This window comes from Molothrus ater, chromosome 5 (assembly GCF_012460135.2).
Source record: "Molothrus ater isolate BHLD 08-10-18 breed brown headed cowbird chromosome 5, BPBGC_Mater_1.1, whole genome shotgun sequence".
In the NCBI taxonomy this organism is placed as follows: domain Eukaryota; kingdom Metazoa; phylum Chordata; class Aves; order Passeriformes; family Icteridae; genus Molothrus; species Molothrus ater.
Genome location: NC_050482.2, coordinates 57,432,767 through 57,456,617, shown reverse-complemented (window position 1 = coordinate 57,456,617; position 23,851 = coordinate 57,432,767). Strand labels below are relative to the sequence as shown.

Genomic DNA, 23,851 nt, shown 5'->3' with positions numbered 1-23,851 from the left:
GCATTCTCTCCACTGTTAATCACTGTGGCTTAGGGACTATGGGAGAAAATTTCTGAACCTTTTCTTGGCAGAACCAAAAAAGGGAAATACAATCTCCAAGTCAGGATCTCATAAGAAGAGTTCAATGCCCACTTCTGCTAGAAGATTACTATGTGATCTTGCAGACCAGTTTTCAGGCAAGGGGATGACAACCATTTCTTTGTTCTCCAGAGCCTCATCTGACAAAGCTCTCAAAACAAAAAGCCTCTCTGGAGCACACGCTTCCCTCAGTGGCTGCACAGAGCACACACTCAGCCTCTGGGTGTCACTGCAATGCCAGCAACCTCCCCCCCCTCAGCCCTTGGCCAGAAGAAAATTTTTCAAAGCAAACTCTCCATACAAGATCAGAGGCAGAGGCTAAACTGTAAAAGCATCATTGAATTCAAAGAGACCCTTTAGTTTCAATATTCTTTGAAAAGACATCTTTATTATAAAAGATATAGAAAATTAAAGTTAAACTTGTTTCTTGCACAATGTTAATCGCAGCAGTTACAAAACCCCACCAAGGTAAACATGTTTAAGAGCATTTCTATACCACAGAAGGGTTTGCTGCCTGCCATGGCACATGGCAGAGACATGCTCAGGATGAGTGCAGGGAGGATGGGCAGAGACCCAGGGAAGAGCTCCTTGTTCACCCCATGTGCCACACAACAGCACAGGCAAACTAGAGCCAAACCACAGGACTTCAGCCTTGCTTTGCTGTTTGAGGCAGATGGTCCAGCTCCAAGCAAGGATGGGGTTTGTCTCTAAACATCAGAGGGATTCAGTAACCTCGGACACTGTCTTTGAGCTCTCACTCCTTAAAGAAAAGCCATTTAAAAGTCATTCATGTCTATGCCAGGGTGCTTTAATTTCCAACAAAGTTCCCAGAAAAAGTTATTTTGCCAGTTTCCTCAGAAAGAGCGGTTTCTTACAGATTTCCTACCAAGAATTTAAAGGGGTGGCTGAGAGCTTAAGCTTCTGCCCCTGGGGAATTCCCTGATGGAGGCTCCATGCAGGAACCTGAGCAGCCACTCACCTCACAGAGGCAGGACTGTGCACTCAGCTGCCCTCACTGAAGGTTCAGACACAGGGAGAAGGAGGCAGAGTCACCATACCTTGTGTCATGGTACAGCATGTGAGACTTGAGCCATCCAGCAGTGCATGACAGACCCCCACTGGAGACCAGGACAGGGCACAAGGGACAAGCACAGGTAAAACACCCTCAGGTCTCTTTGGGATGAGCCAAAAATACATTGCTCCAGGTGACATTTGAAAATGGCTCTTGGGGTTTTTTTTGAGGAAGAGCATAAAGCCACCACATGAGATTGGTCCCTCATCTGTTTTTATACTACATTCTGCTTTGGGCAGATGCAATTCAAATAGGTAAGGAACACATTCAGTCAGCAAGGTTCCTGGTCAGTATCTTGCTAGCTGAATGCTGTTTTCACCCCTTAAAGGCAAAATTAAAAGATGATTAAAAATAAATAATTAGTGTTTCAGCCAACTCCAGGGGGAAAAAATTGCAATTGGCTACAAGGACCATATTTCCTTTTTTCTTTTATGACAGCACCATCAAAAAAAAGATACTATACCAGAGCAGAAACAAGACACAGGCTGTTGAGAAAGCAAACAGGGAGACAAACCTCTTGAGTTCTCTTAGCAGCCATCTCTGCACAGAGACCAGATGACTGACTCGCTACAAAACCACCCAAAAGCAAAGGAAAAAGTCTTCTTGTCTCAGATCAGTCCCCCTTCCCAAGCCCCACAGTGCACACATACAACAGTTAAGTCAGTGCAGTTTCAATTCAAGTCTCTCAGTTCAGTTCAGCTTGCAAGGTTCAGTAACACTTCTTGGAAACCAGTATGTCTGCAGCCACACGTTTTGTACCTGTTGGAAGGAGATGCTCAGTTCCTGCTGGTAGAACTCCTTGTATGTCCAGTCCCTGTCCCTCCCCTCACAGCTGGAGAGGCTGCCCACCCTTGGGAGCGAGTGGGGCACTGCCTCAGCAGACATTTCCACAAGCAAGGAACAATCAGCAGGTTGCTTTCCAAGGCCTGTTTGATATTCCACGCACCCAAACAGCAAAGTGGACCCCACAGGATCAATGCCTGCCTTGGCTACAAGTACAGGATTCTGCAGCTGGACACAAGCAGGTTGCAGCAGGCAGAGTGTGCCACAGGAGTCACAAACAGCATGTAGTGTACTGGACAGTGAACTGTTCTGCTAAGCTGGCCAAGCAGCAATCTCTTATTCAGCAGGACAAATTAGCAGTGGTAAATCCTGCACCACTGGCTGCTTACTGGTAATCATCTCACCATTCCCAGTTCCCCCTCTCCATTCCCATCAGTTATTTGGCAAGTTACAGAAGAAGTGGAGTTCTCTCCCCAGCTGGCTGGTCTTTCTGGAAGAACTCTTTGATATGCAGCAGCTTGTTGTGGATCCTCTCTCTCAGGGGAGGGATATGATGGCTGGGGTCTAAGACATTGGTGCTTCTACGCTCCCTTTCCCTCTTCCAGGTGAGATAGGGATGTGGTGGGAAGGGCACCTCACTCCTCTCCCGGCGGAGCTGCACAGTGACCCCGCTGAGGGCCAGCATTGCCCACACTGACAGGATGATGAAGTCTGGAAAAGCAGAAACAGATTCCTGTAGCAAAGCAGAACATTCCTTGCTTTCCCAAACACAAACACTGAACTAGTTTTGTGACAGATAGGAATGAAGTATCATCCCCACATCCTCAGATACACAGAGTGACTCCACGCAGAGGCCAGGACACACAGGGAGCTGGGAAGAGTCTCTTCACTGTATTAGGCCTTGGACTGCCCACTCTGCACACTTCTCGGCAAGCTGCCAGCACAAGTCTGAGCAGCACCTTTCACAAGGGCCTTTGTCACAACACCTGCAGGAAGGTTCCTGCCTATGAGTCTACTCAGTACTGCTTTTGAAGGACTAAAATTTCTCATGTGGATGTTAAATCTCACACTGTACTGTGTTCTCCTTCCATCCCCTTCCTGCCCTTACTCTACTGTTTACAACAGAACCAAAGAGACAGTGATAAGGAGAATAAAGTCTCAGGAGGACTCACCATTCCTTTGAAAAGGCACATTGGTGTAAGCTCTGCTGAAATAATTGTTGAGGACCCTTCTGAGCAGGTCTAAGGTGATGTAAGCAAGGCTTGTGTAGACGTAACAAGCAACGGCCAGGACCACCGTGTAAGAGCCCACTATTCCAGAAGCCAAGATGTTCAGCTAGACAGGGAGAAAAACCACAGCTTCAGGAGACTGATGAACAATCTTTATTCCCCACCTCCCTAAGACAGTACAAGCATAGAATCATGGAATGGCCTGGATTGAAAAGGACCTGAAAGCCTATCCAGTTCCAACTCTCTGTCATGGGCAGGGACACCTTCCACTGCCCCAGGCTGCTCCAAGCCCTGTCCAACCTGGCCTTGGATACTGCCTGGATGGGGCAGCCACGGCTTCTCTGGACAAGTATTTTGTAATTTTTATCAGTTCTTCTGTGACAAATCAGCTGCACACACCTGTTATCCAGCCAAGTTGATAAGATAGCATGAGTCAACTAAATGCTGGTTTTAGTGGATGCTGCGTGCAAAATAAGTAATTTCTTAGCTTTTGGACCATTTAGCACAAGTAGGGCTAAACAGGAACTGCCTGCGACTGGCCCTGTGCAGAGCTTCACAAAGGTGTGCTAAGTTTTCTGTACATATTCCATGGGACGACATTTTGCACTAAGAAGTCTGATCCCCCTTCTCCCTCCCTCCTTCTGAGGTGACAGCAGAGTTACTTACAATTCTTGGGCAGCCAACAAAAAGCACTGGAATCATCAAGGCTACACAAGTAAAGGTCACCCAGAACACCACATCGTCACGGAAGACCCTGTAGTCTCCTGCCAAGACACCACATTCAGCAATGAAGGAAACATTTCTTTTTTCACAAGTGTTTGGGAGTCAGCTTTTTCCCCCCAAAACTCTGTACATTCAGAAATACCTGGAGTACATTGTTGAAAACCCAGCTTTTGAGTTCAAATCCTGACTGTTCAAGATGTATTGGAACAGTTAATCAAGAACAGAAAAACTGTCCTAGTTGAGATCTTGTCCATGGAACAATTTTTTAACAAGGTACATGTTTCTCACCTTGTAAGAATTAAAAGCACCAGAGTACTGCTGCCCAATAAGAAGCTGTTTTGTTGCTTCTGTGGGTTTCCAAACTAAAAATCTGCATCAGGCTCCAGAGTATGGTGCAAATGTAGCCATCACCACACCACCAGGCAACAAATTCTTCTGGGCTTTAGGAAAATTAAATCACTCAAACCCTTCTTTGCTCCCCCTGCCTTCTAAGGCCTGTGGATTCAACAGAGGGGATAAGCTGACCTCCAGCTCAGTCACTGTTCCACTTTAATGAAGAGCAACCAGGGACTGCATGGATTACCACAGAATCATGGCTTGAGTCAAACACAGATGACTGGAGAACAAAAAACTGTCCCACCAAAGGACCTCAAAAGGAGAAGTTCTGAGACTGAAAATTACAATAGCTGATGCTCTGATGTCCCAGAGGGACTCCAGCTCAGCAGGCTTACTGGCTTTTAAGCAATTTGTCCAAGGCCTTTATGCCTGAAGCCTTCAAATTAGACTGTAGATTTTCTACTGGTACTTGTTCTAGACAGAGAACAAGAGAGCAAGTGCATGCCTGGAGCAGAGCTGGTGTTACAGACATGGCACACAGGTTAAGTAGGTAGAGTCACCAAGTTCTCTGCAAAACAATCAGTTCCCTTTTCCCCAAGTACTTTTAATTACAGCACAGCAAAAAGAAGCTTTCAGGTGCATCTCTATTCCTCCCAGCACGGGAAAGGGAACCTTAAACATCCCAGTAAGATAAACCAGAGAGTGCCGTTCACTCTTGAGCCTTGCAGTGTGCCTGCAGCATGCGGGAACACAGCACTCACCAAGCAGAGGATTACAGTGCTTACCTAGGGGGGTAAAGAAGAGTGTTGAGGAGAAGAGAAATCCCAACACGAGTCCAATAACAAACATGCTGAGCAGGACAGAGCCAAATCTCCACCAGCTCACAACCAAGAGCAGGCCTCCAATGATTCCAGCCACTGCCGTCAAAATAAGACGCACTGAAAGAGAGAAGAGAAAATTCCAGCACCCTGGAAGCTTCAGTTCCTGCAGGAACATATTCAGCAGCTTTATTTACATGCATGTTTAGCTTTTTTCAGTGAGTTTGCATGAGACAAAAAAAGTACCAGAACGTGCTTCATGCACTTCACTTAGATGCCAGCCTGCAGCTGGGGATGTGCTGCTGAAAGAGTGGCAGGGGGGCTGGAATGGAGCCCTTGGCACCATGTACATCAGTTCCCTGAGTTCTCAGAGAGTTCAGGTGGCTACAAGATACTGCACATGTATCAAAAAAAGGAATTCTGTGAGGTGGCACAGACAGAAAGAACTAATTCTTTCTGGTCTGACAAGCTGGGTGCAGACCACCTACTTCCACTTTACAGATGAAACCTACATTTGATCTGGAACAGAGGTCTATGCATTGTGAAAGTAGGAAGAAAGTATGTTGCAAATTCCCACAGTTCCCAAACACCTCTAATCTTCTTGGATAGATACTGAAATTAAATTCAGCTATTAATTCTGCATCACTGTGATGCTGGAATGAACACTTATTCCGTTGCATTTTCAGCTATTATGGCAATCAGAGCTCAATCAGGCATCACCCTGCTACCCCTTCCTGTGGCTGGCCAACAGCACAACTGAGATTGTACCTGAAGGGTTCCTAAAAAGAGTTTGGGAAGAGCACAGGATATCCTGACAGATCTACTCACCATCATAGCTAAGGTCAGTTACCCTGGTAATGAACACAAAGAAGACAAATGCTGCGACAATGAAGCCCATGAAGAATAAATCTAGAGAAAAAGGAAAAAATATTTAGCAAGCTTCATACCAAGCCCACTTCCGTGGATCTTCCTCATTGTAATATGAAGATGTTTGAAGGAACATAGCAGCTCAAAAAAGGAGAGCCAGACAATATTTTTTCTTGACAGGGGTGTCCTCAAGCACTACAGATAGTCCAAAATTACATATTTATACTGTATTGCTCAGCATGCACCCTAGTTCTAGGTTTCTATTCTTTGCATCCCAAAAACTTCCTGCTCTGAGCTTAAAGGCTCAGAGCCCATAAAAACAAAGCAGTGGGCCTAACTGGCACAGCATCACTATGAAGTGAATCTCGGTAATAACACCATCATTCTAAGTTACACAGAGTAACATTTATGAAGTTCCAACCAGATTTATGAAATTAAATATTCAGTACCTGTTTTCCAGAATCTGTGTCCAAAAAAGCAGGTGAAAAGACCAAGAACAGCAAAAGCAGTGAAGAATACTTTGGTAGAGAGTTTACCTACAAGAAGAAGGACAGGTTTAGTAGAGCATTCCAACTAGTAGTCCCAACAAAGAGATTAAGGTATGGTCAGGTTGCTGTCACAAACTTTACTGACAAATTGAGAGCTGCCACTCTGTCAGATCTGCAATGCCTGAACTAAAAGTTGGCTTGGTAAGATCTCCAACAGAACATTGAAATAGTCCCAGACTGATTTACAAATCAAGAGCTTCCTCCTTATTCAAGAGAAGTTTCTGTAAGTAGATGTAACTTGTTTATAATACAGATATAAATTTGCCAGAAAAGTCTCTACTCAGGTTTAAAAAAGGGACATCCAGTCATCTGTAAAAATCAATGCTATGGGATTAGTGACAGGCAGCAGCTATAGGCTTAATCACTGCAGTCTTCACCATTTGTCTCCCTCTCATACATTTGCCATGCAACAAAAATGATCATCAGCATCCCATTATAGCTCACCTCCATCTTCTCTTAAATTTCTTACCAATATTTAAGCTATTTGCAGAAGTAAACTATATTTTCCATGTGCTCTGAATTAGAGAAATTTAGCCTAGATAATTTGTCTCACGTTGTCATAAGACAACATTGAGTTTGACAAAACTCACTTGTGTTACAGTATATAAGAAGATAATAATGAGAACAAATATTACTTTATGAATCAAATTCTACCAATTACTTGTGTCCCTTCTGTATTCATAATGGGAGTGGTGGCTTTGCTGTGTCTGCACAAATTCCATCATTATATAGCTTTGTACAAAGCAGCATGACTTGGTAGTCACTCCACTACAGCTGACATTATCTTCATTCTTATTTTAGATGACTGCCTCCTTTCAAAATACCTTCAGGATTTCTGTTAGCACCAGCACAGTTAGAAAAATGTGGCTGGAGGCTAATCTAGTCTGTGTTTTATTAGCTCAGCTTCACATCCAGCATCTATAGTCCTACAAATTATTTGAAATTATGTATCCAGTTGAAATGGACAAAGCTAGGATGGCACTACAGAGTTCAGAGTTACATTTGCAAGCCACATATTAAACCTCCATTAACTTAAACCTTTGATTGCTAACGGTTCTCCTTAGTCTTACTTCATCATTCTAGACTTTCTCCCTCATCAAGAAGGAGACTTCGCTGAAGTAACAAAATATACACAGTGTAAAACAAATAGCTCCTGCACACGTTGGAAAAAGAATCTTAAAGCACATTTGGCATGTTGGAGCACAAGAAGCTACAGAGGAGTTGGCAAGGACATACAATTCCCAACTTACTGAGGGAAGAGCAGTTATCTACCAGGTCAGTAAAACTGCAGGCATATGTATGCACAGGTATGTATGCAGCAGAAGTGTTCCAAAGAGGATCCCACACTATGACATTGTAGATCACACCTTGCCCAGGAAGTGAGGAGAAGTAGACATTGGTCTTGTCATCAGCTGTCAGCGTAAGCATCTGGAAAAGTAAATATCTGTGTTAAAGGCTCACAGGATGGAACCCTTCCCTCCAGCACTACTGTGTTTTCTGTCAGGGGAGAAGATTCTCCCACTCCTGTTCTGCTCCTCCCTACCTGAGGGCACAGTTCATGTTCCCTACCAGCCTGACCCAGGTCTGGCCTCCGAGGCAGGCAAGGCTGCCATTCCACTCCCCAGCAGGGCCAGGGAGCTTGCTCACATCTCCCCTCCAGGAAGATAAGCACAGGGGAGGAGACAACAAGAGAGCCCCACAGGCACGTGGCTGGCACCCAGTGCTTGGGGCTCACCTTAATGCCATTGGCTTTGACACTGTGCACCCCGGACATTTTCCGTATGTGGCTCATGAGCGCCACCTCGGACAGGTCATTCTCGGGCAGGAAGTACTGGTACACTTCGTAGCGCAGCCGCCAGCGGGAGCTCTGGCCAGTCCCTGAATCACAGGAGGGGGGGCTTGCTCCTCTGCAATGAAAAACACATCAGCCACAGACCACAGCGTTACTGTTTGTCTTTCCATGCAGTCCTGAAGAGTCTTCTCCATTCCGTGCCTATCACTTGTGACACCAGGCACCATTCAGGAAATAACACCTTTTAACTTGAAGTCTCAAGTTAAACAAAACTCTGGATCATTATCATGCTCTAGTACTAGGAAAGAAATAAAACTGGCTGTAACATACAATTGCTTCTCAAACAAATTAAGCTGTTACAGGGAATGGAAAGATCCAGTATTTACTGACTGCTTACATTTCTGAAGTTGCATAACCTCCCCCACAAGATGTAACTCTCAACCTTTATCTCCCTCATGCAGTACCTCTTCCCCTCCTCCTTTTCCCCATTTACATTTGTTGCAGCAAACAAGATTCCTGCCAGCAGCTGGATGGTTCATCTGTTACAGCAGGGTATTATTTTAGCCTTTTGGCCAATACTGGACAGAAGGTGTTGCTCAACACACTGAAGTTCTCCACACACCTGGTATATCCCAAGTTTGCAGGGGCAAACTTGATGTGTATATCAACCAATGTGTAGTCCAGGTAAATATTTGGATCCACTTCCAAGTCAAATTCTAGATTGCAGCCCCCAGGAACAGGATCTAGAACACAGAGAACATGACTGCAGTTACACACTTGCAGGAACAATCCACTTGCTGAGCACAGAAAATCATCAGGTCCTGGCCCTGCAGGCAGCAAAAGGGTTTCACTGCAGCCTGTGACAGGTCCCCACACATGAGTGACTCCAGTGACTGGAGTGTTGGAATGGAAGGATTCAAGCTCCTGCCAGGTCCTGCACATGGTTCAGGACAATGCCAAGCACAAACAAAGGCTGGGTGGGGAAGGGATTGAGGGCAGCCCTGAGGAGAAGCACTTGGGAGTGTTGGCTGATGAGAAGCTTGACATGACCCAGCAACGTGTGCTCACAGCCCAGACAGACACCAACATCCTGCATGCAAAGAGGAGAGGGCAGCAGGGCCAGGCAGGGGGGACCTGCCCCTCCAGTCTGCTCTGGCAAGACCCCACCCCAACACAAGAAGGATGTGGACCTGCTGGAGTTAATCCAAAGGAGGACTATGAAGATGACCAGAGGGATGGAGCACCTCTCCTATGATCAAGATTCAGTGTAGGGGTTGTTCAGCCTGGAAAAGCTTTGGGGAGACCTTTCCAGCAACCTTCCTATACTTGAAGGGAGCCTACAAGAAAACTGGAAAGGGAATTTTTACAAGGGCCTAGGGATAACAGGACAAGGGGTAATGGCTTTAAGCTGAAGGAAGGTAGATTTAGATTGGATATTGATAGCTTGGGTTTTAGCTTTCATATTTTTCAGATTCTCTGCTGCCTAGGTGTGTAGCTCTGAGCTTCATATTAGGCATCAGTAAGTTCTCTTTGCAGGGTAGGTAGACAAAACAATCCTTTTCCAGCCTGAGACCAAGGACAACCGTTACAAGTTTCCAGAAAGTATAAACAATGGAGAACTGAAAAGAGCAACAAGGAGGATGTGATTTCATAACCCGAAGCTATAATTGGACAACTAACTCCAATATGCAAGTGGACTAAAACTTATAAAAGTGTGAGATCTCGTGACCAGTCATCCATTTTGTGACCATTTTGGGTCCATCTTGGCTGTAGCCCTGGCCAGGCTCTTGTACTGCCCAAGGTATATCCATTAAGGCATTTCAATAAATACCTACTTTATTCCTTTAGCTCTGTCTAGTTTCTGTTCCAGGTTCAGCCTCTCAAGGCATCAATATGACGAAGAAATTCTTCCCTGTGAGGGTGATGAGGCCCTGGCACAGGTTGCCCAGAGAAGCTGTGGATGCTTCATCCCTGGAAGTGTCCAAGGCCAGGCTGGATGGGGCCCTGAGCAACCTCAGGGGAGGACACCTAGAGGAAGGTGTCCCTGCCCATGGCAGAGGGGGTGGAACTGGATGATCTTTATGGTCCCCTTCCAATCCAAACAGATGTGTGATTCCATAATCACATGCACAGCAGTTTTCTATTCTAAGGCTTAAGTCATGGCAAGACCACAGAGTACCTCCAATACACAACTCACAATTCAGCAGTGACAATAAAAACCTTTTCAGCCCTTTTCAAAAGAATTTCTGGTATCTCCATCAGATTTCTACCATGTAAGACTGAAAGGCCAACACTTCATTCCAGAGATGACTTGCCTGAGCAGAGCTGGCATGCCCTGAGCACATACCTCTCTCCATGTAGGGGATGGAGATGGCGGTGCTGAGCACCTGGCCGGCAGCCAGGGCACGCAGGTACCACGTGCATACCGTCTGCTCCGGCCGAAGGACGGACACCAGCCCTCTGTCCACCCCGACTCCTGAGCTGTTCACCGACGGAGTCTGCACAGAAACAAATTACTGAAACAAACAGTTCTTCTTGAGACGATTCCTATCACAGTTTGATAACATTCCTGTATTTTGATAATATCACAGGAGGCTATTCCTGCCACAAACCTGCCAGGAACATACATCAGTGCCAGTTACAACAGATCAGGCTCTGCCCAAAATGTATTTGTGCTTGTAATTGTCCAGCTCCATGTGTAGGGCCTTGCACTTGGCCTTGCTGAACTATACCAGGTCTGCCCACCTCTCAACCTGTCAAGGTCCCTCTGGATGGCATCCCTAGCTGGTGAAAAAAGAGAACTCTGACACTACACACTGCCTTGGCTCAGGCTCAAAAACCCAAGTGACAAGTGTGGGACTCCTAAAGAGCTGATAATCACAAGCAGGTTGCAGCAAAATCCAGCTAGTAGATCTGGAAATAGACTGACTAGTAAAAATGTAAAAGAACTTGAGTATCCCTCACAAAATGTTGTGAGATGGCAGCAAGGAAGTGTTCTGGCAACCAGCATACAGAAGCACTTTCCTATCTCTACCAGAATGGACATGACTGTATGACAGCTTCCTTAACACTAGCAATGCCAGATGTTTTTGGGGCCAGGCCAACTACTGACCCAATCCCCAGCACCACCATCCCTTCCATAACCAGAGCTCTTAGGGAAAGATAAGCAGCAATAACAGTATCACAATCTCACAGCTGGAACAGCCAGTTGACCCGCAGCCACATTTTCAGCATGGAAAGTGCCTTTGGCCAAGGCAGCCACAGTTACCCAAGGCAACGCTGCAAGGAAGCACATTGGACATGGCAGACTTTAAGGTCTGGCTCAACTTCATATTTCTAGAGGCAGGACAGCCCTAAAAGCAGTACAGCTGCATTTATGCATCTCTGCCCTGGGCCTGGTAAGGGCCATGAATGCAAAGAGGATCTGAACTGGCAGCAGAGGATTCTACCAATGGCAAGCAAAGACTGAACAGGTGTAACAGTAATGTCTCAGCCCTGTAATCCTGGCTGTTTCACCAGTACAAGGATGGCTGAGCTGGGTGACTTGTGTTACAGGTCTACATTTTCTAAGCTTCCCAGGATACTTCTTGGCACTTAGTATATTCTGATTTCAAAGATGCTGCTGGAGAGAGGGGAACTGGATTGCAGCCATCAGATGTCCATCTACCATCTTCAGCTTAGTCCATGTTCTGTTCAAATACCAGTGAGAGCCTCCCAGCACCACCACAACAAAATCAGTATTTTACTGACTCATTTTGTCCCATCATTACTGAGATACAGGGTACAGCAGCAGGAATGTTTCTATTGCTGTCTAGAAGTAGCAGCTTTCACTGGAGTATGTAGAGGAATTTCTCCATGTGTTACCCCAAAAGAGGATTAGATTCAGGACAAGGAGCTGGGATAACAACACATTATATCTGCACTGGTTAAATCCAAGCCATGGGAACAGCAGACAACTAAACATCCCAAACTGGTGCATCTGGCAAACACTTGCACAGATCTGGTTTTAATGTGACAAGCTGATGGACAACGGTCAGTAGAGCCACATGACAAAAAGCACCACTTCCACCAAATAAAGAGCCTTGAAACATTTTCAAGCCAGCTCTGACATTCCTTTGGCATTCAGTCTTTCAAAATAGCAGCTATGACATATAAGTACGAGAAAGGATTTCTGAAGCTACAGTAACACTGTCTAAAAGCCAAGCAGGTAAAAGACACTCTTTATTTATACAGCTTCAGTCCATTAGTCCTACATGTACCACAGCCAAGTCCTTTGTTGAAAGACAGGCAGCACTTAACAGAAGTGACACTCTTACCTTATCAAAGGATATGACCACATCATTCTGCTGGGCATGCACTTGAAAAATAACCACAGTCACATTGCTGGCGATGTTCCTGATTACAGCCTCCACTGGATTGGTCTGGTTAAGTAGCACATTTCTGAATTTTCCCAAGGAGAGCTCAAGAAGACCTGCATTACAAAAAAACGGAAGATAAAGGGCTTTTTTGGTCCAGAGGGAAGCAATTACCAGGGAAGCCTGGAAGTTTTCAGTAGCCCAGTATTAATCAGCTGGGAGCAGAGCAGGATGTTCCTTCGTGCTGCTCTCATCCTGTGAGCTGTACCAAGCTTTCAGAGACTGCTGCACACAGAGCTGTACCTGCAGACACAGGCACAGCCAGGGTACCTGCCCTGCAGCTGGCACTCACCTGAGCACAGGGACAGAGCTTCCTGCCAGGAGTAAGGATTTGATACAGCTCAGCCAATCAGCCAGCTACACTCCAAAAAGTCAGTAAGAGAAGATACTGAAGACTGCCTGATCTTTGGCAAATACAGGCAGGTATGTTTGTACCAGCCAGCCAACTTGCACAATATCCATCAGACTTTTCAGGTGAATTCCTACAAACCATGGGAATTGAAGTCAAGTTCCAGAAGACTGAGTCAAATCTGTAGTTTACATACATACATTTACCCACTTTCAGCTATTCCACATTTTTTGCTGCCAAACAGTTTTTAATCATTAGGACTGCTACATCCCCATCTCTAGACCTAAAAATCTGACTAATTTTTCCTAGACACAACCCAGACCATTTTTTCTTACAATGAGCATAACCCCATGATCCACTGTCATTTTAATTTAAAGAGAACCACATGACCTAGGATACAAGAGCTTTGAGAATCAGCTTTGGCTTGTCATTCAAGTCCTGCAAGCAAGCCTGGCTTCTCACTGTGCTGCAGGGACAGGGGATGCCAAGGCAGGAAAGCGAAGCAGCCACATAGAAGCCACAAGATGCTCTTTGGTTGGTGGCTGCAGCCAGGCTGCACAATGCCTTTCAGGCTTTTCCCTGAATTCCTCTGCCTGCTTCTGTACCCAAACAGACCCAAAACTTATCAAGCCTGAACATACACACTTCCTCAGTGAAGTTGCCTCTGGTGGAAAGGGTTGGTATTGCCGAGTTCCCTAACAGAGTCACCAGCAGCACCGTCCAAGGGACACTTGCTGGTGACACTGAGGGGCTCCCATTCCACAGGGAGGGTGACAGTTTACTTACCTGAAACTATACCCAGTACTCTGACTGATTTTCTGTTACTTTTCTCTCTCTTCTGCCAAGAACTGGCATCATTGGCCAGTGTTTTGGCCTCCTGATATGTTAAAAGAGGGGAGCTGTTATGCCTCCTCCACTCCATACAGTGAGGGAAGGAACTTCAACCTACATGCTCACTCCCAAAATTCAATTAATACCAGTACTGCATCACCAATAAAACCTCCGCTAAAATATGGGGGTTCATAAACTACTTGTGAGGAAAGAAAGATGCTCCATTTTTCTTCTCCATCATCTGCAATTTGTGTTAAGGTAGAAGCTTCTACATCAATTTTTCACACAGTAATGTAAAATTAAAACTGCAAAAAAAATTTGTGCATCCTTCAGTTTCTGATTCTTCAGAGTCCCTTGAGCAGCATTCAGTTATCCTCTGATCCTTCCTCACTAGCTCAAGTTCTATCACAAATGCAAGTAGCAGTATGAATGCTAAAGAAAAGCATTCAGAAGGCACAGACTATACATTGATACATTCAGAAATTTACAGTGAATGCTTACAATTCACAAAAAATATTTTTCTTTGATCTTTAAAAACTTTAGCAGAGCTTCCTGAACCAAGACATTCACACTTTTGTTCTTTGAGAAAAAAGCTGAGACCATACACATTCTCTGTGTGATCTACATCAAGGGGAAAAAGCTGCATTGTTCCGCCTTGTTTCTCACCTCCACTCTGTACCCATACCCAGGGGCCTCTGCATAAATAAGGACAGATTCATCAGCAGGACACACAGCCACTACTTCAGCGTGATCATGAGACTCTAAATGTCAGAGGCACTCTCTCAAGTTTAATTAGCGTGGTGAATTAAGGTATGGTGTTCTATATTGCTTTCTGTTTGCATAACTGCTCCGAGAACAGCACATGTGACACACATTATCCCAAAGTCTGGGCACAAGAGCAGAGACACAGGATGAAGAACATCTACACCCATCAGACAAGTCTTGTCTTGTCAAACATCCTTTGAAGGTGGACACAGAGCCTCAATGACCACATAGTGCTGGTCACAGCATGCAACCTTCTCCTTTGGGCAAGCTTGATCTGCCCAGAGGTGGCCCACCAGGCAGGTCTGCAGGACCAGCAGCACATTTAACACCATCTCACAAGTGAGAGAGTTGATCCAACAAGTCAGCAACAGAGACAGGAGCAAAATCCAGGCATCCCAACTTGTTTTATTGCTTCCAACAGTGAAGGTCTGGAAGCACTCCAAAGTGTCAGTATATGCTCTCTTCCTTGCCCTGTAGGAAGGACTGTAACAGTCACTGCACATCAGAGTAATTTTGGGTTAGATACATGAGAGGAACCCAAACTATTACAGAGCTTATCAACTACACAGATGGTGAAAGGAAGCCAGCACTGCTGAAACCGAGCAGCAGCAGAGCAGAGATGGAGCACTGAGCATGTATTACTCCATAAAGAGCACCAGAACTGGAGCACAGTTAGTCCTGCACACAGAACTGGTGAACAGAGCAAACAGCCCACTCTGTCACCTCACACTACCTCTTCTCTCACATGAGGGACAAAGCCAGTAAAGACAGCAAAGAAATAGAACCTCCTGAAACTCTTCTGAGATCAGAAGTCCTTATTCCTAACTCAAAACAAGACAAAACAATTCCAGAGCCTCTGCGCTTGTTATCCCTTCCCTGTGACACACAGTTTCCCCAACAGGCTACACCCAGTTTTAACTGTTTCCATTGTGCTGATTCAGTGCCAAGCTCTTGGCTGCTCTGATGCTTTGAGTAAACCACATTTCCAGCTCCAATAGCCAAGTGTTACTCCCCACCACCACAGAGCAGTTAACCACACAGAGTTCTTAATTACACCTAGCAGTCCAATTTCCAGTAAGAAATACAACTGAAGAAATGCCCCTGCTGCCTATACAGAACAGTCTTCACCTGCAGAGCCATGCTCAAACACTATGCTTCCCTCAGAGAGGTTCTGTGCAGTCATTTCTACTGGGTGCTGAGCACCTTTCAGTGGATATGCAAAACAACCTGATGTAAGCAAACTCCAGGAGCTAAGGAGAACTTCCCAGTGCAGGGAGTACAACAACAAGTAGTCACATGAAGACATTTAATGAAGATGAAGTGCAAGCTCAGACCAACAACCAGTTTGAGTAAGAAAAACATTAGCATACAGTTACTTAACAGAATAAAGCCTGGAGCCATATCCTATCAGACCTGTAAGGCCATGCAGACCCAGATCATGGGAGTCTGGCTACAGGGTCTGTCTTCCCACACTACTGAACCCCCAAAAAATACAGCACCTACCCAGCTCCCAAAAGAAGCAGGAATACTTCTGAAAGCTTCTGAACTTTGACTGTGTGTGTACTGAGACTCATGCTTAGAACAGCTTGATGCTTAAAGCAGATACCACAGAAGGTGGCTTGTCACCATCTGCACCATTCCCATCCCAGAGGACTATTCTGTTCACCAGGCTAGAGGTCTTTACAGCCTCAAAAGTGAGGGAAGAGGTTTGTGTGAACTTCTAAAGTATCATCTCTGCATAGATTAAATAGCTGGCACAAACAAGTTTCCAAGTTTCACCCAGATAAGCTCCCTTTACAAAAGCACCGCTCAGTCCTGATTACAGTATAAATTCACTTTAGTTTTTCCAAAACTAAACAGCCCCCTTGGGATGTAGCAAACACAGCCAGTTGAACTCCTCCTCAGGAAGACAGAGCTCCCTGGAAGGCAACAAACACAATGTATAAAACACTTCTGCACAAAGACCAAGTTTGAGGAGCTGCAGACCATCAGAAACCCAGAGAGGTAACACAGGCCATCATGCAAAGTTTTTTACTAACCAGCACTTTTTAAATGAAGCAGGATCTTCAAGGATTAGGCGTTAGCAGAGCCCATCCCTGCAAAGTGGGTGTCCACAACTGAATAAGCACAAGACAATTTCAAATCAGTGAACCATTAAGCAAGTAGCCTTGTTTAAAGGCCCTAATGATCAGCTAGACTCTAGTACACAAATTACACAGCTTATTAGATTTTCACAAGGGAAATATTTTCCCCCTCCACCCTCAATCGTGCAAGGAAAAACAGCAACAGGTTCCTTCAAGGCAAAACAGCTTGCTTAGTCTCATAGTTGCTTTGCCTTTTTACATATTGTAAAAAAAATTACTCAACACATGACCCATTTTCATCAAGTCCAGGAGACAAACTGCTTGTTAGCATCCTTTAAGTTATCTTAAGGACATCAAGGTCTAAGAAAGCAGAGCTTTCATTCTCACACCTGCGTGTGACCATCAGGTGCACAGCCAAAGCTTTTAGGTCCTGCAAGAAACAGGGAATACTCGGCTCTCCCCTAGGATCTTGGGCATGAGACTTGGGCAGAGAGAAGCCTTCCACACCCGGGACTGGTTCCAAATGCTGTCCTGCAGCCCTTCAAAGTATCCCAAGAGTCTCCTTTGGGACAATTAAGCTTCATTCATTCAAGGCCAGGTTGGGTGGGGCATTCAGCAACTTGGTCTAGTGGAAGGGGTCCACTAGACCATTGCAGGGGGGTTGAAATGAGATGAGCTTTAGAGTCCCAAACCATTCGATGAGTCTATGGTTAGAAGCAAGTATAAAAATAAAGCAAAACTAAGAGGAGGAGGCTTACATCAGCCCTGATACAAAGGACTGATTGCTTATCTCTGAATTATCTCTGAGAGGAAACTGTTTATTTTTTCCTTTATTTGAACAGATAAGAATTTAACCAGAAAAAAAAAAAGGGACTGTAAATCTTCCCAAACTATACTGATTATAGCACACTTAACTCTGGACTCCTATTTTGGTCACATGCAGGAACACAGAGAAATTACAAAAAAAGCCCGTGCCAAATAAAGTCAGATTACATCAGTACAGACAAAAAGTAAGTTTAGGAATCAAGCTGCAAATTCTAGGTTTTGCTCCTTTCCATAGTTTTATAGCGACAATGGTTTTCAACCCACCATCCACTAGGGTGGTGGGAACCCATGCACACCTGTACACGGTCAGGGTGGAAAAACCAAGCAAACAAAACCAAACCTCCTTTTAACCATATTCCCCTTACCATGTAAACAAACTCATGTTCATAGGTAGCAAATATCACCTTGTTTCTGTTCGGGGAATCCAGCCCTACACCAGCCGCATCAGCTGTACCGCACCTAAAATGATTCCGAATTATCCACGAAACAGTTAAAATTATGGCATCCATAGCAATTAAGGCATTAAAAAAAAAAAAAGTGGATAGGGAGGGAAAGCGGGGGAAAAGGGTGGCTCTCCTTGTCCATATGAAAGATTAAGATAATCACTAATCGCTTCTACAGCGCCGCAGGCAGCTATGCTCCGCACTCCTGCTCATCCCTCCGGACAGCGGCCAGCACCGGGGACAGCCCAAAAGGCTCCGCAGCCGCAGCAAGCCCCAAGAGGCTCCGCACTGGCAGGCAGCAAGCCCCCGCCGCTGGACACGACCCGGGCACAGCCCCGCGGTTCCCGGTACGAGCCGGGCTCCTCCGGCCGCTTAATGGCGGCCACAGCCCCACGCGCCCCCCGCTCCTCACCTGAGGCTCCGCCATGGCGCAGGACCCCCATGAGCAGCAGGAGCACCGCGGAGCGCGGCGAGACCCACATGGTGCCGCGGAGGGAGCGGGGAAGGGGGGCTGAGGCCGGGAAAGGCCGGGCAGCTGGGGCGGGGCGGGCGCTGGGGGCGGCCCGCAGGCGGGGCCCGCCCGCCCGGCTGGATGGAGCCGCTCCCGCCCCCTCCGGCACCTGCGGCAGGGCCCTGCCGGGAAGGGCGGTGGGAGTGCGGAGGGGAAGCGCTTGGCCGCAGTAACAGCTGCGAACTCCTAAAAATGCACGGTGGGGTTCGGACCGGCAGTTTGGGACTTGGGGCTTAACTTTGGGACGTGAAGAGACCCCACTTCCCAGCAAACAAAATCCTCACCCAGCCGTGCCGTCGCGAAAACACTTTGGGCAGATAATAAAATTTGTATGATTGCTGCACCCGCAGCATCTGTGACAAGGCTTCAGAGTGGTTAATTCCAAAGGCGTGTTGTGACAGGATAACAGAAATGGCTTCAAACTGAGTTTTAGATTGGATATTAGAAGAAATTCTTCCTTGTGAGGGTGGCAAGGCCCTGGCACAGGAAAGCTGTGGCTGCCTCATCCCTGGAAGTGTCCAAGGCCGGGTTGGATGGTTGCTCTGAGCAACCTGGGATAGTGGAAAGTGTCCCTGCCAGTGGCAGGAGTTTGGAAAGAGATGACCTCTAAGGTCCACCTGGGAGAAGGTTGGCATTGTACCCAGCTGTCAGAGATAAGAAAGATGGGCACAAACTGACTGGCACAAATTGCATTTATTCTCCAACCCCTGGGCTGGGAGGCCGGATGCTGTCTCTGATTTGGCTTGTTGGGAACACTACACTCTGGCGTTTCCCTGCTCAGATCGGGGCTGGAGTGGAGCACTGCTATGGCCTTCAGCTGGGATCAGAGAGACTGCTGCACAGCAAAAGCTGCTCAGGCCGTGGCAGAATCACTTAGGTAGGAAAAGACTTCTGAGATCATCAAGTTTAACCTGTGATTGAACACCGCCGTGCCAAGCAGACCATGGCACTGAGTGCCAAGTCCAGTCTTTCCTTAAACACCCTCAGGGCCGGTGACTCCAGCGCCGCCCCGGGCAGCCGCGCCGAGGCCGGGTTCTCCCCGCCTTCCCCCAACCGTTCCTCCCGGCCGCCAGGCGGCGCGCGCGCCCCGCGGGTCCGCGCCTCAGGGGCGGCGGCGGCGACTGAGGCGCGGCCATGGCGGACCGGCTGACACAGCTGCAGGACGCCGTCAACTCGGTGAGGCATTTCTCACATTCCATTTTCGGGCCTCTGCCTCCGCTCGTCCGGGGCCGCGGGGCACGGCACGGGCTGCGCCGCCTGTGCGGGGGTGCGGTGATGCGGCCCCCTGCCCGCAGTCCCCCGGCCTGGGGAATGGCCGCGGGTGTGGGGTGCGCACCCTCCACACGTCCGGGGTGCTGGGCGGGAGCGGGTGCGCCGGGAGCCGGGGGTGGCTGTAGCGGTGGGGCAGGGTGATTAACGCCGTGTTAATTGGTGCCGGCAGCTCGCGGACCAGTTCTGTAACGCCATCGGCGTGCTGCAGCAGTGCGGCCCGCCGGCCTCCTTCAGCAACATCCAGACGGCCATAAACAAGGATCAGCCCGTGAACCCCACGGAAGGTGAGTCCGGCTCCCTGCGTCCCCTGCACATGAGCGTGCTGCGGCCCGGTGCGCTCGGGAATGCAAAATCCGGCCTCGCAAATAATTCCCCCTTAGCTGGTGGAGTGGTGGAGGTTAAGTCGTCAGTGGATGTCGGCTGCACTTTCTGCATAGCATTGTGACAGCAGAGTTGTGTTTGTTTCTCTTAATTCCCTGAGTGATTGCCTGAGTTGTGCTGTGTTTTGTGCAGAGTATGCCCAGCTGTTCGCAGCTCTGATTGCTCGCACTGCCAAGGATATCGATGTCCTCATAGATTCCCTGCCCAGTGAAGAATCCACAGCAGCTTTGCAGGTAGGAGTTTTCCTAACTCCAGTATTAGAACGCTCCTGAAGGCAAACTTCCTCCTTTTTTTTTAACACATTTTTTCATCTCTAAGCCATGAGGTCATTGAAAAGTGATTTTAGTACAAACCTGAATTTTTCATGAGGGTAGCCTGTAAGCACTTTGTAGGCTTAGTGGAAATACTGAACTTGCATCTAGTTCCAAATAAGATTATAATCAGTGACAATATTTTAGACTTAGTTTTCTATTAAAATGTAAAAAAAATAAGGTGATTTTATCATGCCATCACTATACTGGAAACTGCTCATCCTTTTTTTTTTCAAATATTAACAGAACAAATATAACAGTACTGATGCTTTGTGCATTGTTTTATTCCTTTTTTTCCCCTTGTGTAATAATTCATATTTTCTCACATTTCTTACATTTCATTTTGTAGTTGCAGAACCAACATTACAGAAGTCTTTTGTTCTTCCACTTTGTTTCTGGTTAAAGAGTTTGCAGGGTGTTCTTTAAGTTCTTCAGCTCTGTCACAAAATAATTCCATCACTTTTTAATAACAAGGAGTATTCCTTTGAACCAGTCAAACTTGGTTTTTGTTTTTTTTTTCCTGTCATTTCACAGATTTTACCTATTAAAACCATCTTCTTTTTTTTTTTTTGACTTGTAATGGCTGGATTTCCATCGCGTATTTTCTTTTTGGAATGCATAAAGGATGTAGAATACAAACCTGACAAACCTGATGAGCACCTTTAAGATCACTAGAAGTTTTAAACCTGCATTGATACTCTGTAACCATTCAGAAGTGTTTTACCGAAGATTGACAGCGAATGGGCCAAAGAGAAATGATTTGGCAGTGGCATCACGTTTGGTTTTAAACAGAGGAGGTTAAATTTGGGAACTTTTCTAGTCACAGTAATTGCTGAACATCCTAATTGGCCTCGTTAACACTAGCATAATTTCCTATAAGTGCATTTTTAATAGCTGAAGATAGAATGCCTGCTGCAGACAAATTCCAGTTTATTCCATGACTGAGCTGGGTCTGATCGAAGTGGCAGCTGGTGTGGGCAAAGCAGGGTGCTCCAGCAGGAGGAGCTGGTTATCCAGTAGGGACATGCTTTCCTTAGAGGTGATTCTTCAACAGTTTCTTATTGTCTTAATGAAGAACTTCATGTCACAAAAATTTCTGATACTTTCTGTCTGGTGTGATTTTAAGATAAATTATCTTGGATTCCAGTTTAGATTTTTATTTTCTGTTTCTTAATTTGGTGCAGTATTAAATATTCTGATAGTCTTCAAATAAATGGTTTTGAAGATGCTTGAAACACTCACAAATATGCACTATAGGTTTAGTTGAGAAGTGGTAGATAATACTTGGTTAATTAGAAACTAGAAAAAAAGTTGTTTATACTAAAGTTGTCTTGGTGTGTGTTTCAGATCTAAGTCTTGTCTTAAATGATAAAAGGAGCTGCTAGATGAATGCTCAGCACAATTTACCTGCCCCTTGTGAGTTCCCTTTTGGTGAAGTTGACAGTACAAATTCTGCTCTTATCTGTGAATTAGTTGCAGTCAACTATTAAACAAGAGAACCTTTTTCTTTTTAGGGAGCACCAGCTGTTTCCTCAGTATCCTTGAGTAGCAAAGTCACTTCAGGGTTCTGTTGAAGATCCTTGCTTTTCCCTGTTGCCTAATATCAAAAGAGCAAACTCTTGCAAGAGTGTTAAAATAGTAAAATAAAAAGGAGGCCTTTATTGGAAGCTTCCAGGTGTCCCAATGGTTGTGGGCACAGCCAGCATCAGATTTCTACAATTTTATGAGTTTAACAAATTAGCATATCTAATAAATATTGCCGATTAGAAAAGTAGTTGGTTAGGTAGTTTTCCCTGCATTCTGCCCCATTGGAGTTGTTCCAGGGGCTTCTTTGCCCCATTTCTTGTGTGTTCTCAGATTCTGGTTGGAAAACAAAACATCCCAGTCAGGCTTCTTCTTCATAAGAATAAGACTGAACAGAGTTCCAAGTATGCATTAGAAGGGTTAGCTTATTGTTCTAAAGGGAAACGGTAGGAAGAATACTAGGACTATGTGATAGTAGTATCCAGAGGTACAAATATATGAAAAATACATAAACAGCCAGAAATCTCTGGGCATGATCCCGGTTTTGCTTTGAAGGCTGCGAGCCTGCACCGGCTGGAGGAGGAGAACCACGAGGCGGCGGCGCGGCTGGAGGAGGTGGTGTACCGCGGGGATGTGCTGCTCGAGAAGATCCAGAGCGCCCTGGCCGACATCGCTCAGTCGCAGCTGAAGACGCGGAGCGGCACCCACAGCCAGCCCCTGCCCGACTCGTAGCGCCAGGGGGCAGCGCGGCCCTGCCCGAGAGCCTCGGGAACGCCTCTGGATACACCGGGAATGGCTGGGCTGGCCCGGCCCTCCCGCGGGGCTGCCCGCGCTCTGCTCGCGTCGGGAGCGGCGGCTTGGGCACCGCTCGGCTGCGGGTTTTGTGTGAGAAACGCTTCTACAGGGGCTCTGTTACGGATCGGCGTGGATTGATGTTTCTTTGACTTGAAAGGGGCTTTCTGTTCACAAATACGACTTCAATCGAATTTGTTACCTATTATAAGTATTTGTATAAGTTAATCCCACTGTGGTCGTGGTATGTTTTTTTTTTTTTGTAAGCCTCAGACACGTAGGAGTTGGCCAGAGTCCCCTGGAGACAGTGTTGTGAATGCAGTGATGGTCATGTTTTAATTAACAGCACTGGTAATGTTGATTGGCTGCTTTACCACTCTTTACAGAGCATATGAAAGGATAAGTAAACTCTGATGTTTACAGGGCGATTGTTCTTGTCATTGGCATCGCATTTACAAAGAAATAAACCTGCAGGTGTCTGATATTGACATTTCTTGTTTGTAATTCACAAATGAGCCTTTGAGTCCATTGTTGCCACTGACACATTTGCTCTTGCTTGTGCTATTTCTCTGCTTTTACTCATATTTTGTATTTTCTTGGCAACTGGTGAGTGCCTCTAAAGCAGGCAGTGATGAGGAAGCATTGGATGACTGGATAAAAATCAGCAGTGAGAAAACTGAAAATAGCTTATTACATAAAGTTGCTTTTCAGTGTAAGCAGTGGCTGGTATATGAATGCTGTGATCTTAAGCAGCAAGATTCCCACTGTCCCCAAGGTGCTCTACAGAGGTGTATTTATCTTCACACACTCAATCACAGAGTTAATTTCTGCTCTTTGTTGTAGGACTAGAGAAATACTAGTGTCTCTTATGATATTTGAAATAAAACCCCAACACCAAACCAGCAGCTAATGTAGGGTTCAAAGCATGAACTTGGGGTTAAACTTGCTCATTTTCTGTTGTTTTGAATTACCAGCCTTGTTATTGCAAGATGTTTGTTGCCACATAACATCTGCTAATTTCCTGATCAAAACCACCTGTTTCTATATATTGACTACACTGTCATTGACTTGAACGTTACACATATTGCTAATGCACCCAGAC

At 46.1% G+C, this 23,851-nt stretch overlaps 2 protein-coding genes across 2 annotated transcripts; one reads left to right on the top strand and one right to left on the bottom strand.

The window, feature by feature from the left end:
• Positions 1-446: 446 nt before the first annotated feature.
• Positions 447-18,488, bottom strand: TM7SF3 (transmembrane 7 superfamily member 3). The gene is made up of 12 exons (XM_036405069.2): positions 18,371-18,488; positions 12,563-12,717; positions 10,594-10,744; positions 8,869-8,989; positions 8,190-8,361; positions 7,705-7,882; positions 6,356-6,442; positions 5,868-5,948; positions 5,007-5,159; positions 3,829-3,926; positions 3,106-3,268; positions 447-2,644 (listed from the first exon to the last, which is right to left on the bottom strand). The coding sequence occupies exons 1-12, from the start codon at positions 18,438-18,440 to the stop codon at positions 2,382-2,384; spliced, it is 1,692 nt and encodes a 563-aa protein (XP_036260962.1). The 5' UTR covers positions 18,441-18,488; the 3' UTR covers positions 447-2,381.
• Positions 18,489-19,548: 1,060 nt separating this feature from the next.
• MED21 (mediator complex subunit 21) lies at positions 19,549-23,231 on the top strand. The gene is made up of 4 exons (XM_036405036.2): positions 19,549-19,645; positions 19,911-20,025; positions 20,255-20,355; positions 22,513-23,231. Exons 1-4 carry the CDS (start codon positions 19,604-19,606, stop codon positions 22,687-22,689), a joined length of 435 nt encoding a protein of 144 aa, XP_036260929.1. The 5' UTR covers positions 19,549-19,603; the 3' UTR covers positions 22,690-23,231.
• The last annotated feature ends 620 nt before the right edge of the window (positions 23,232-23,851 follow it).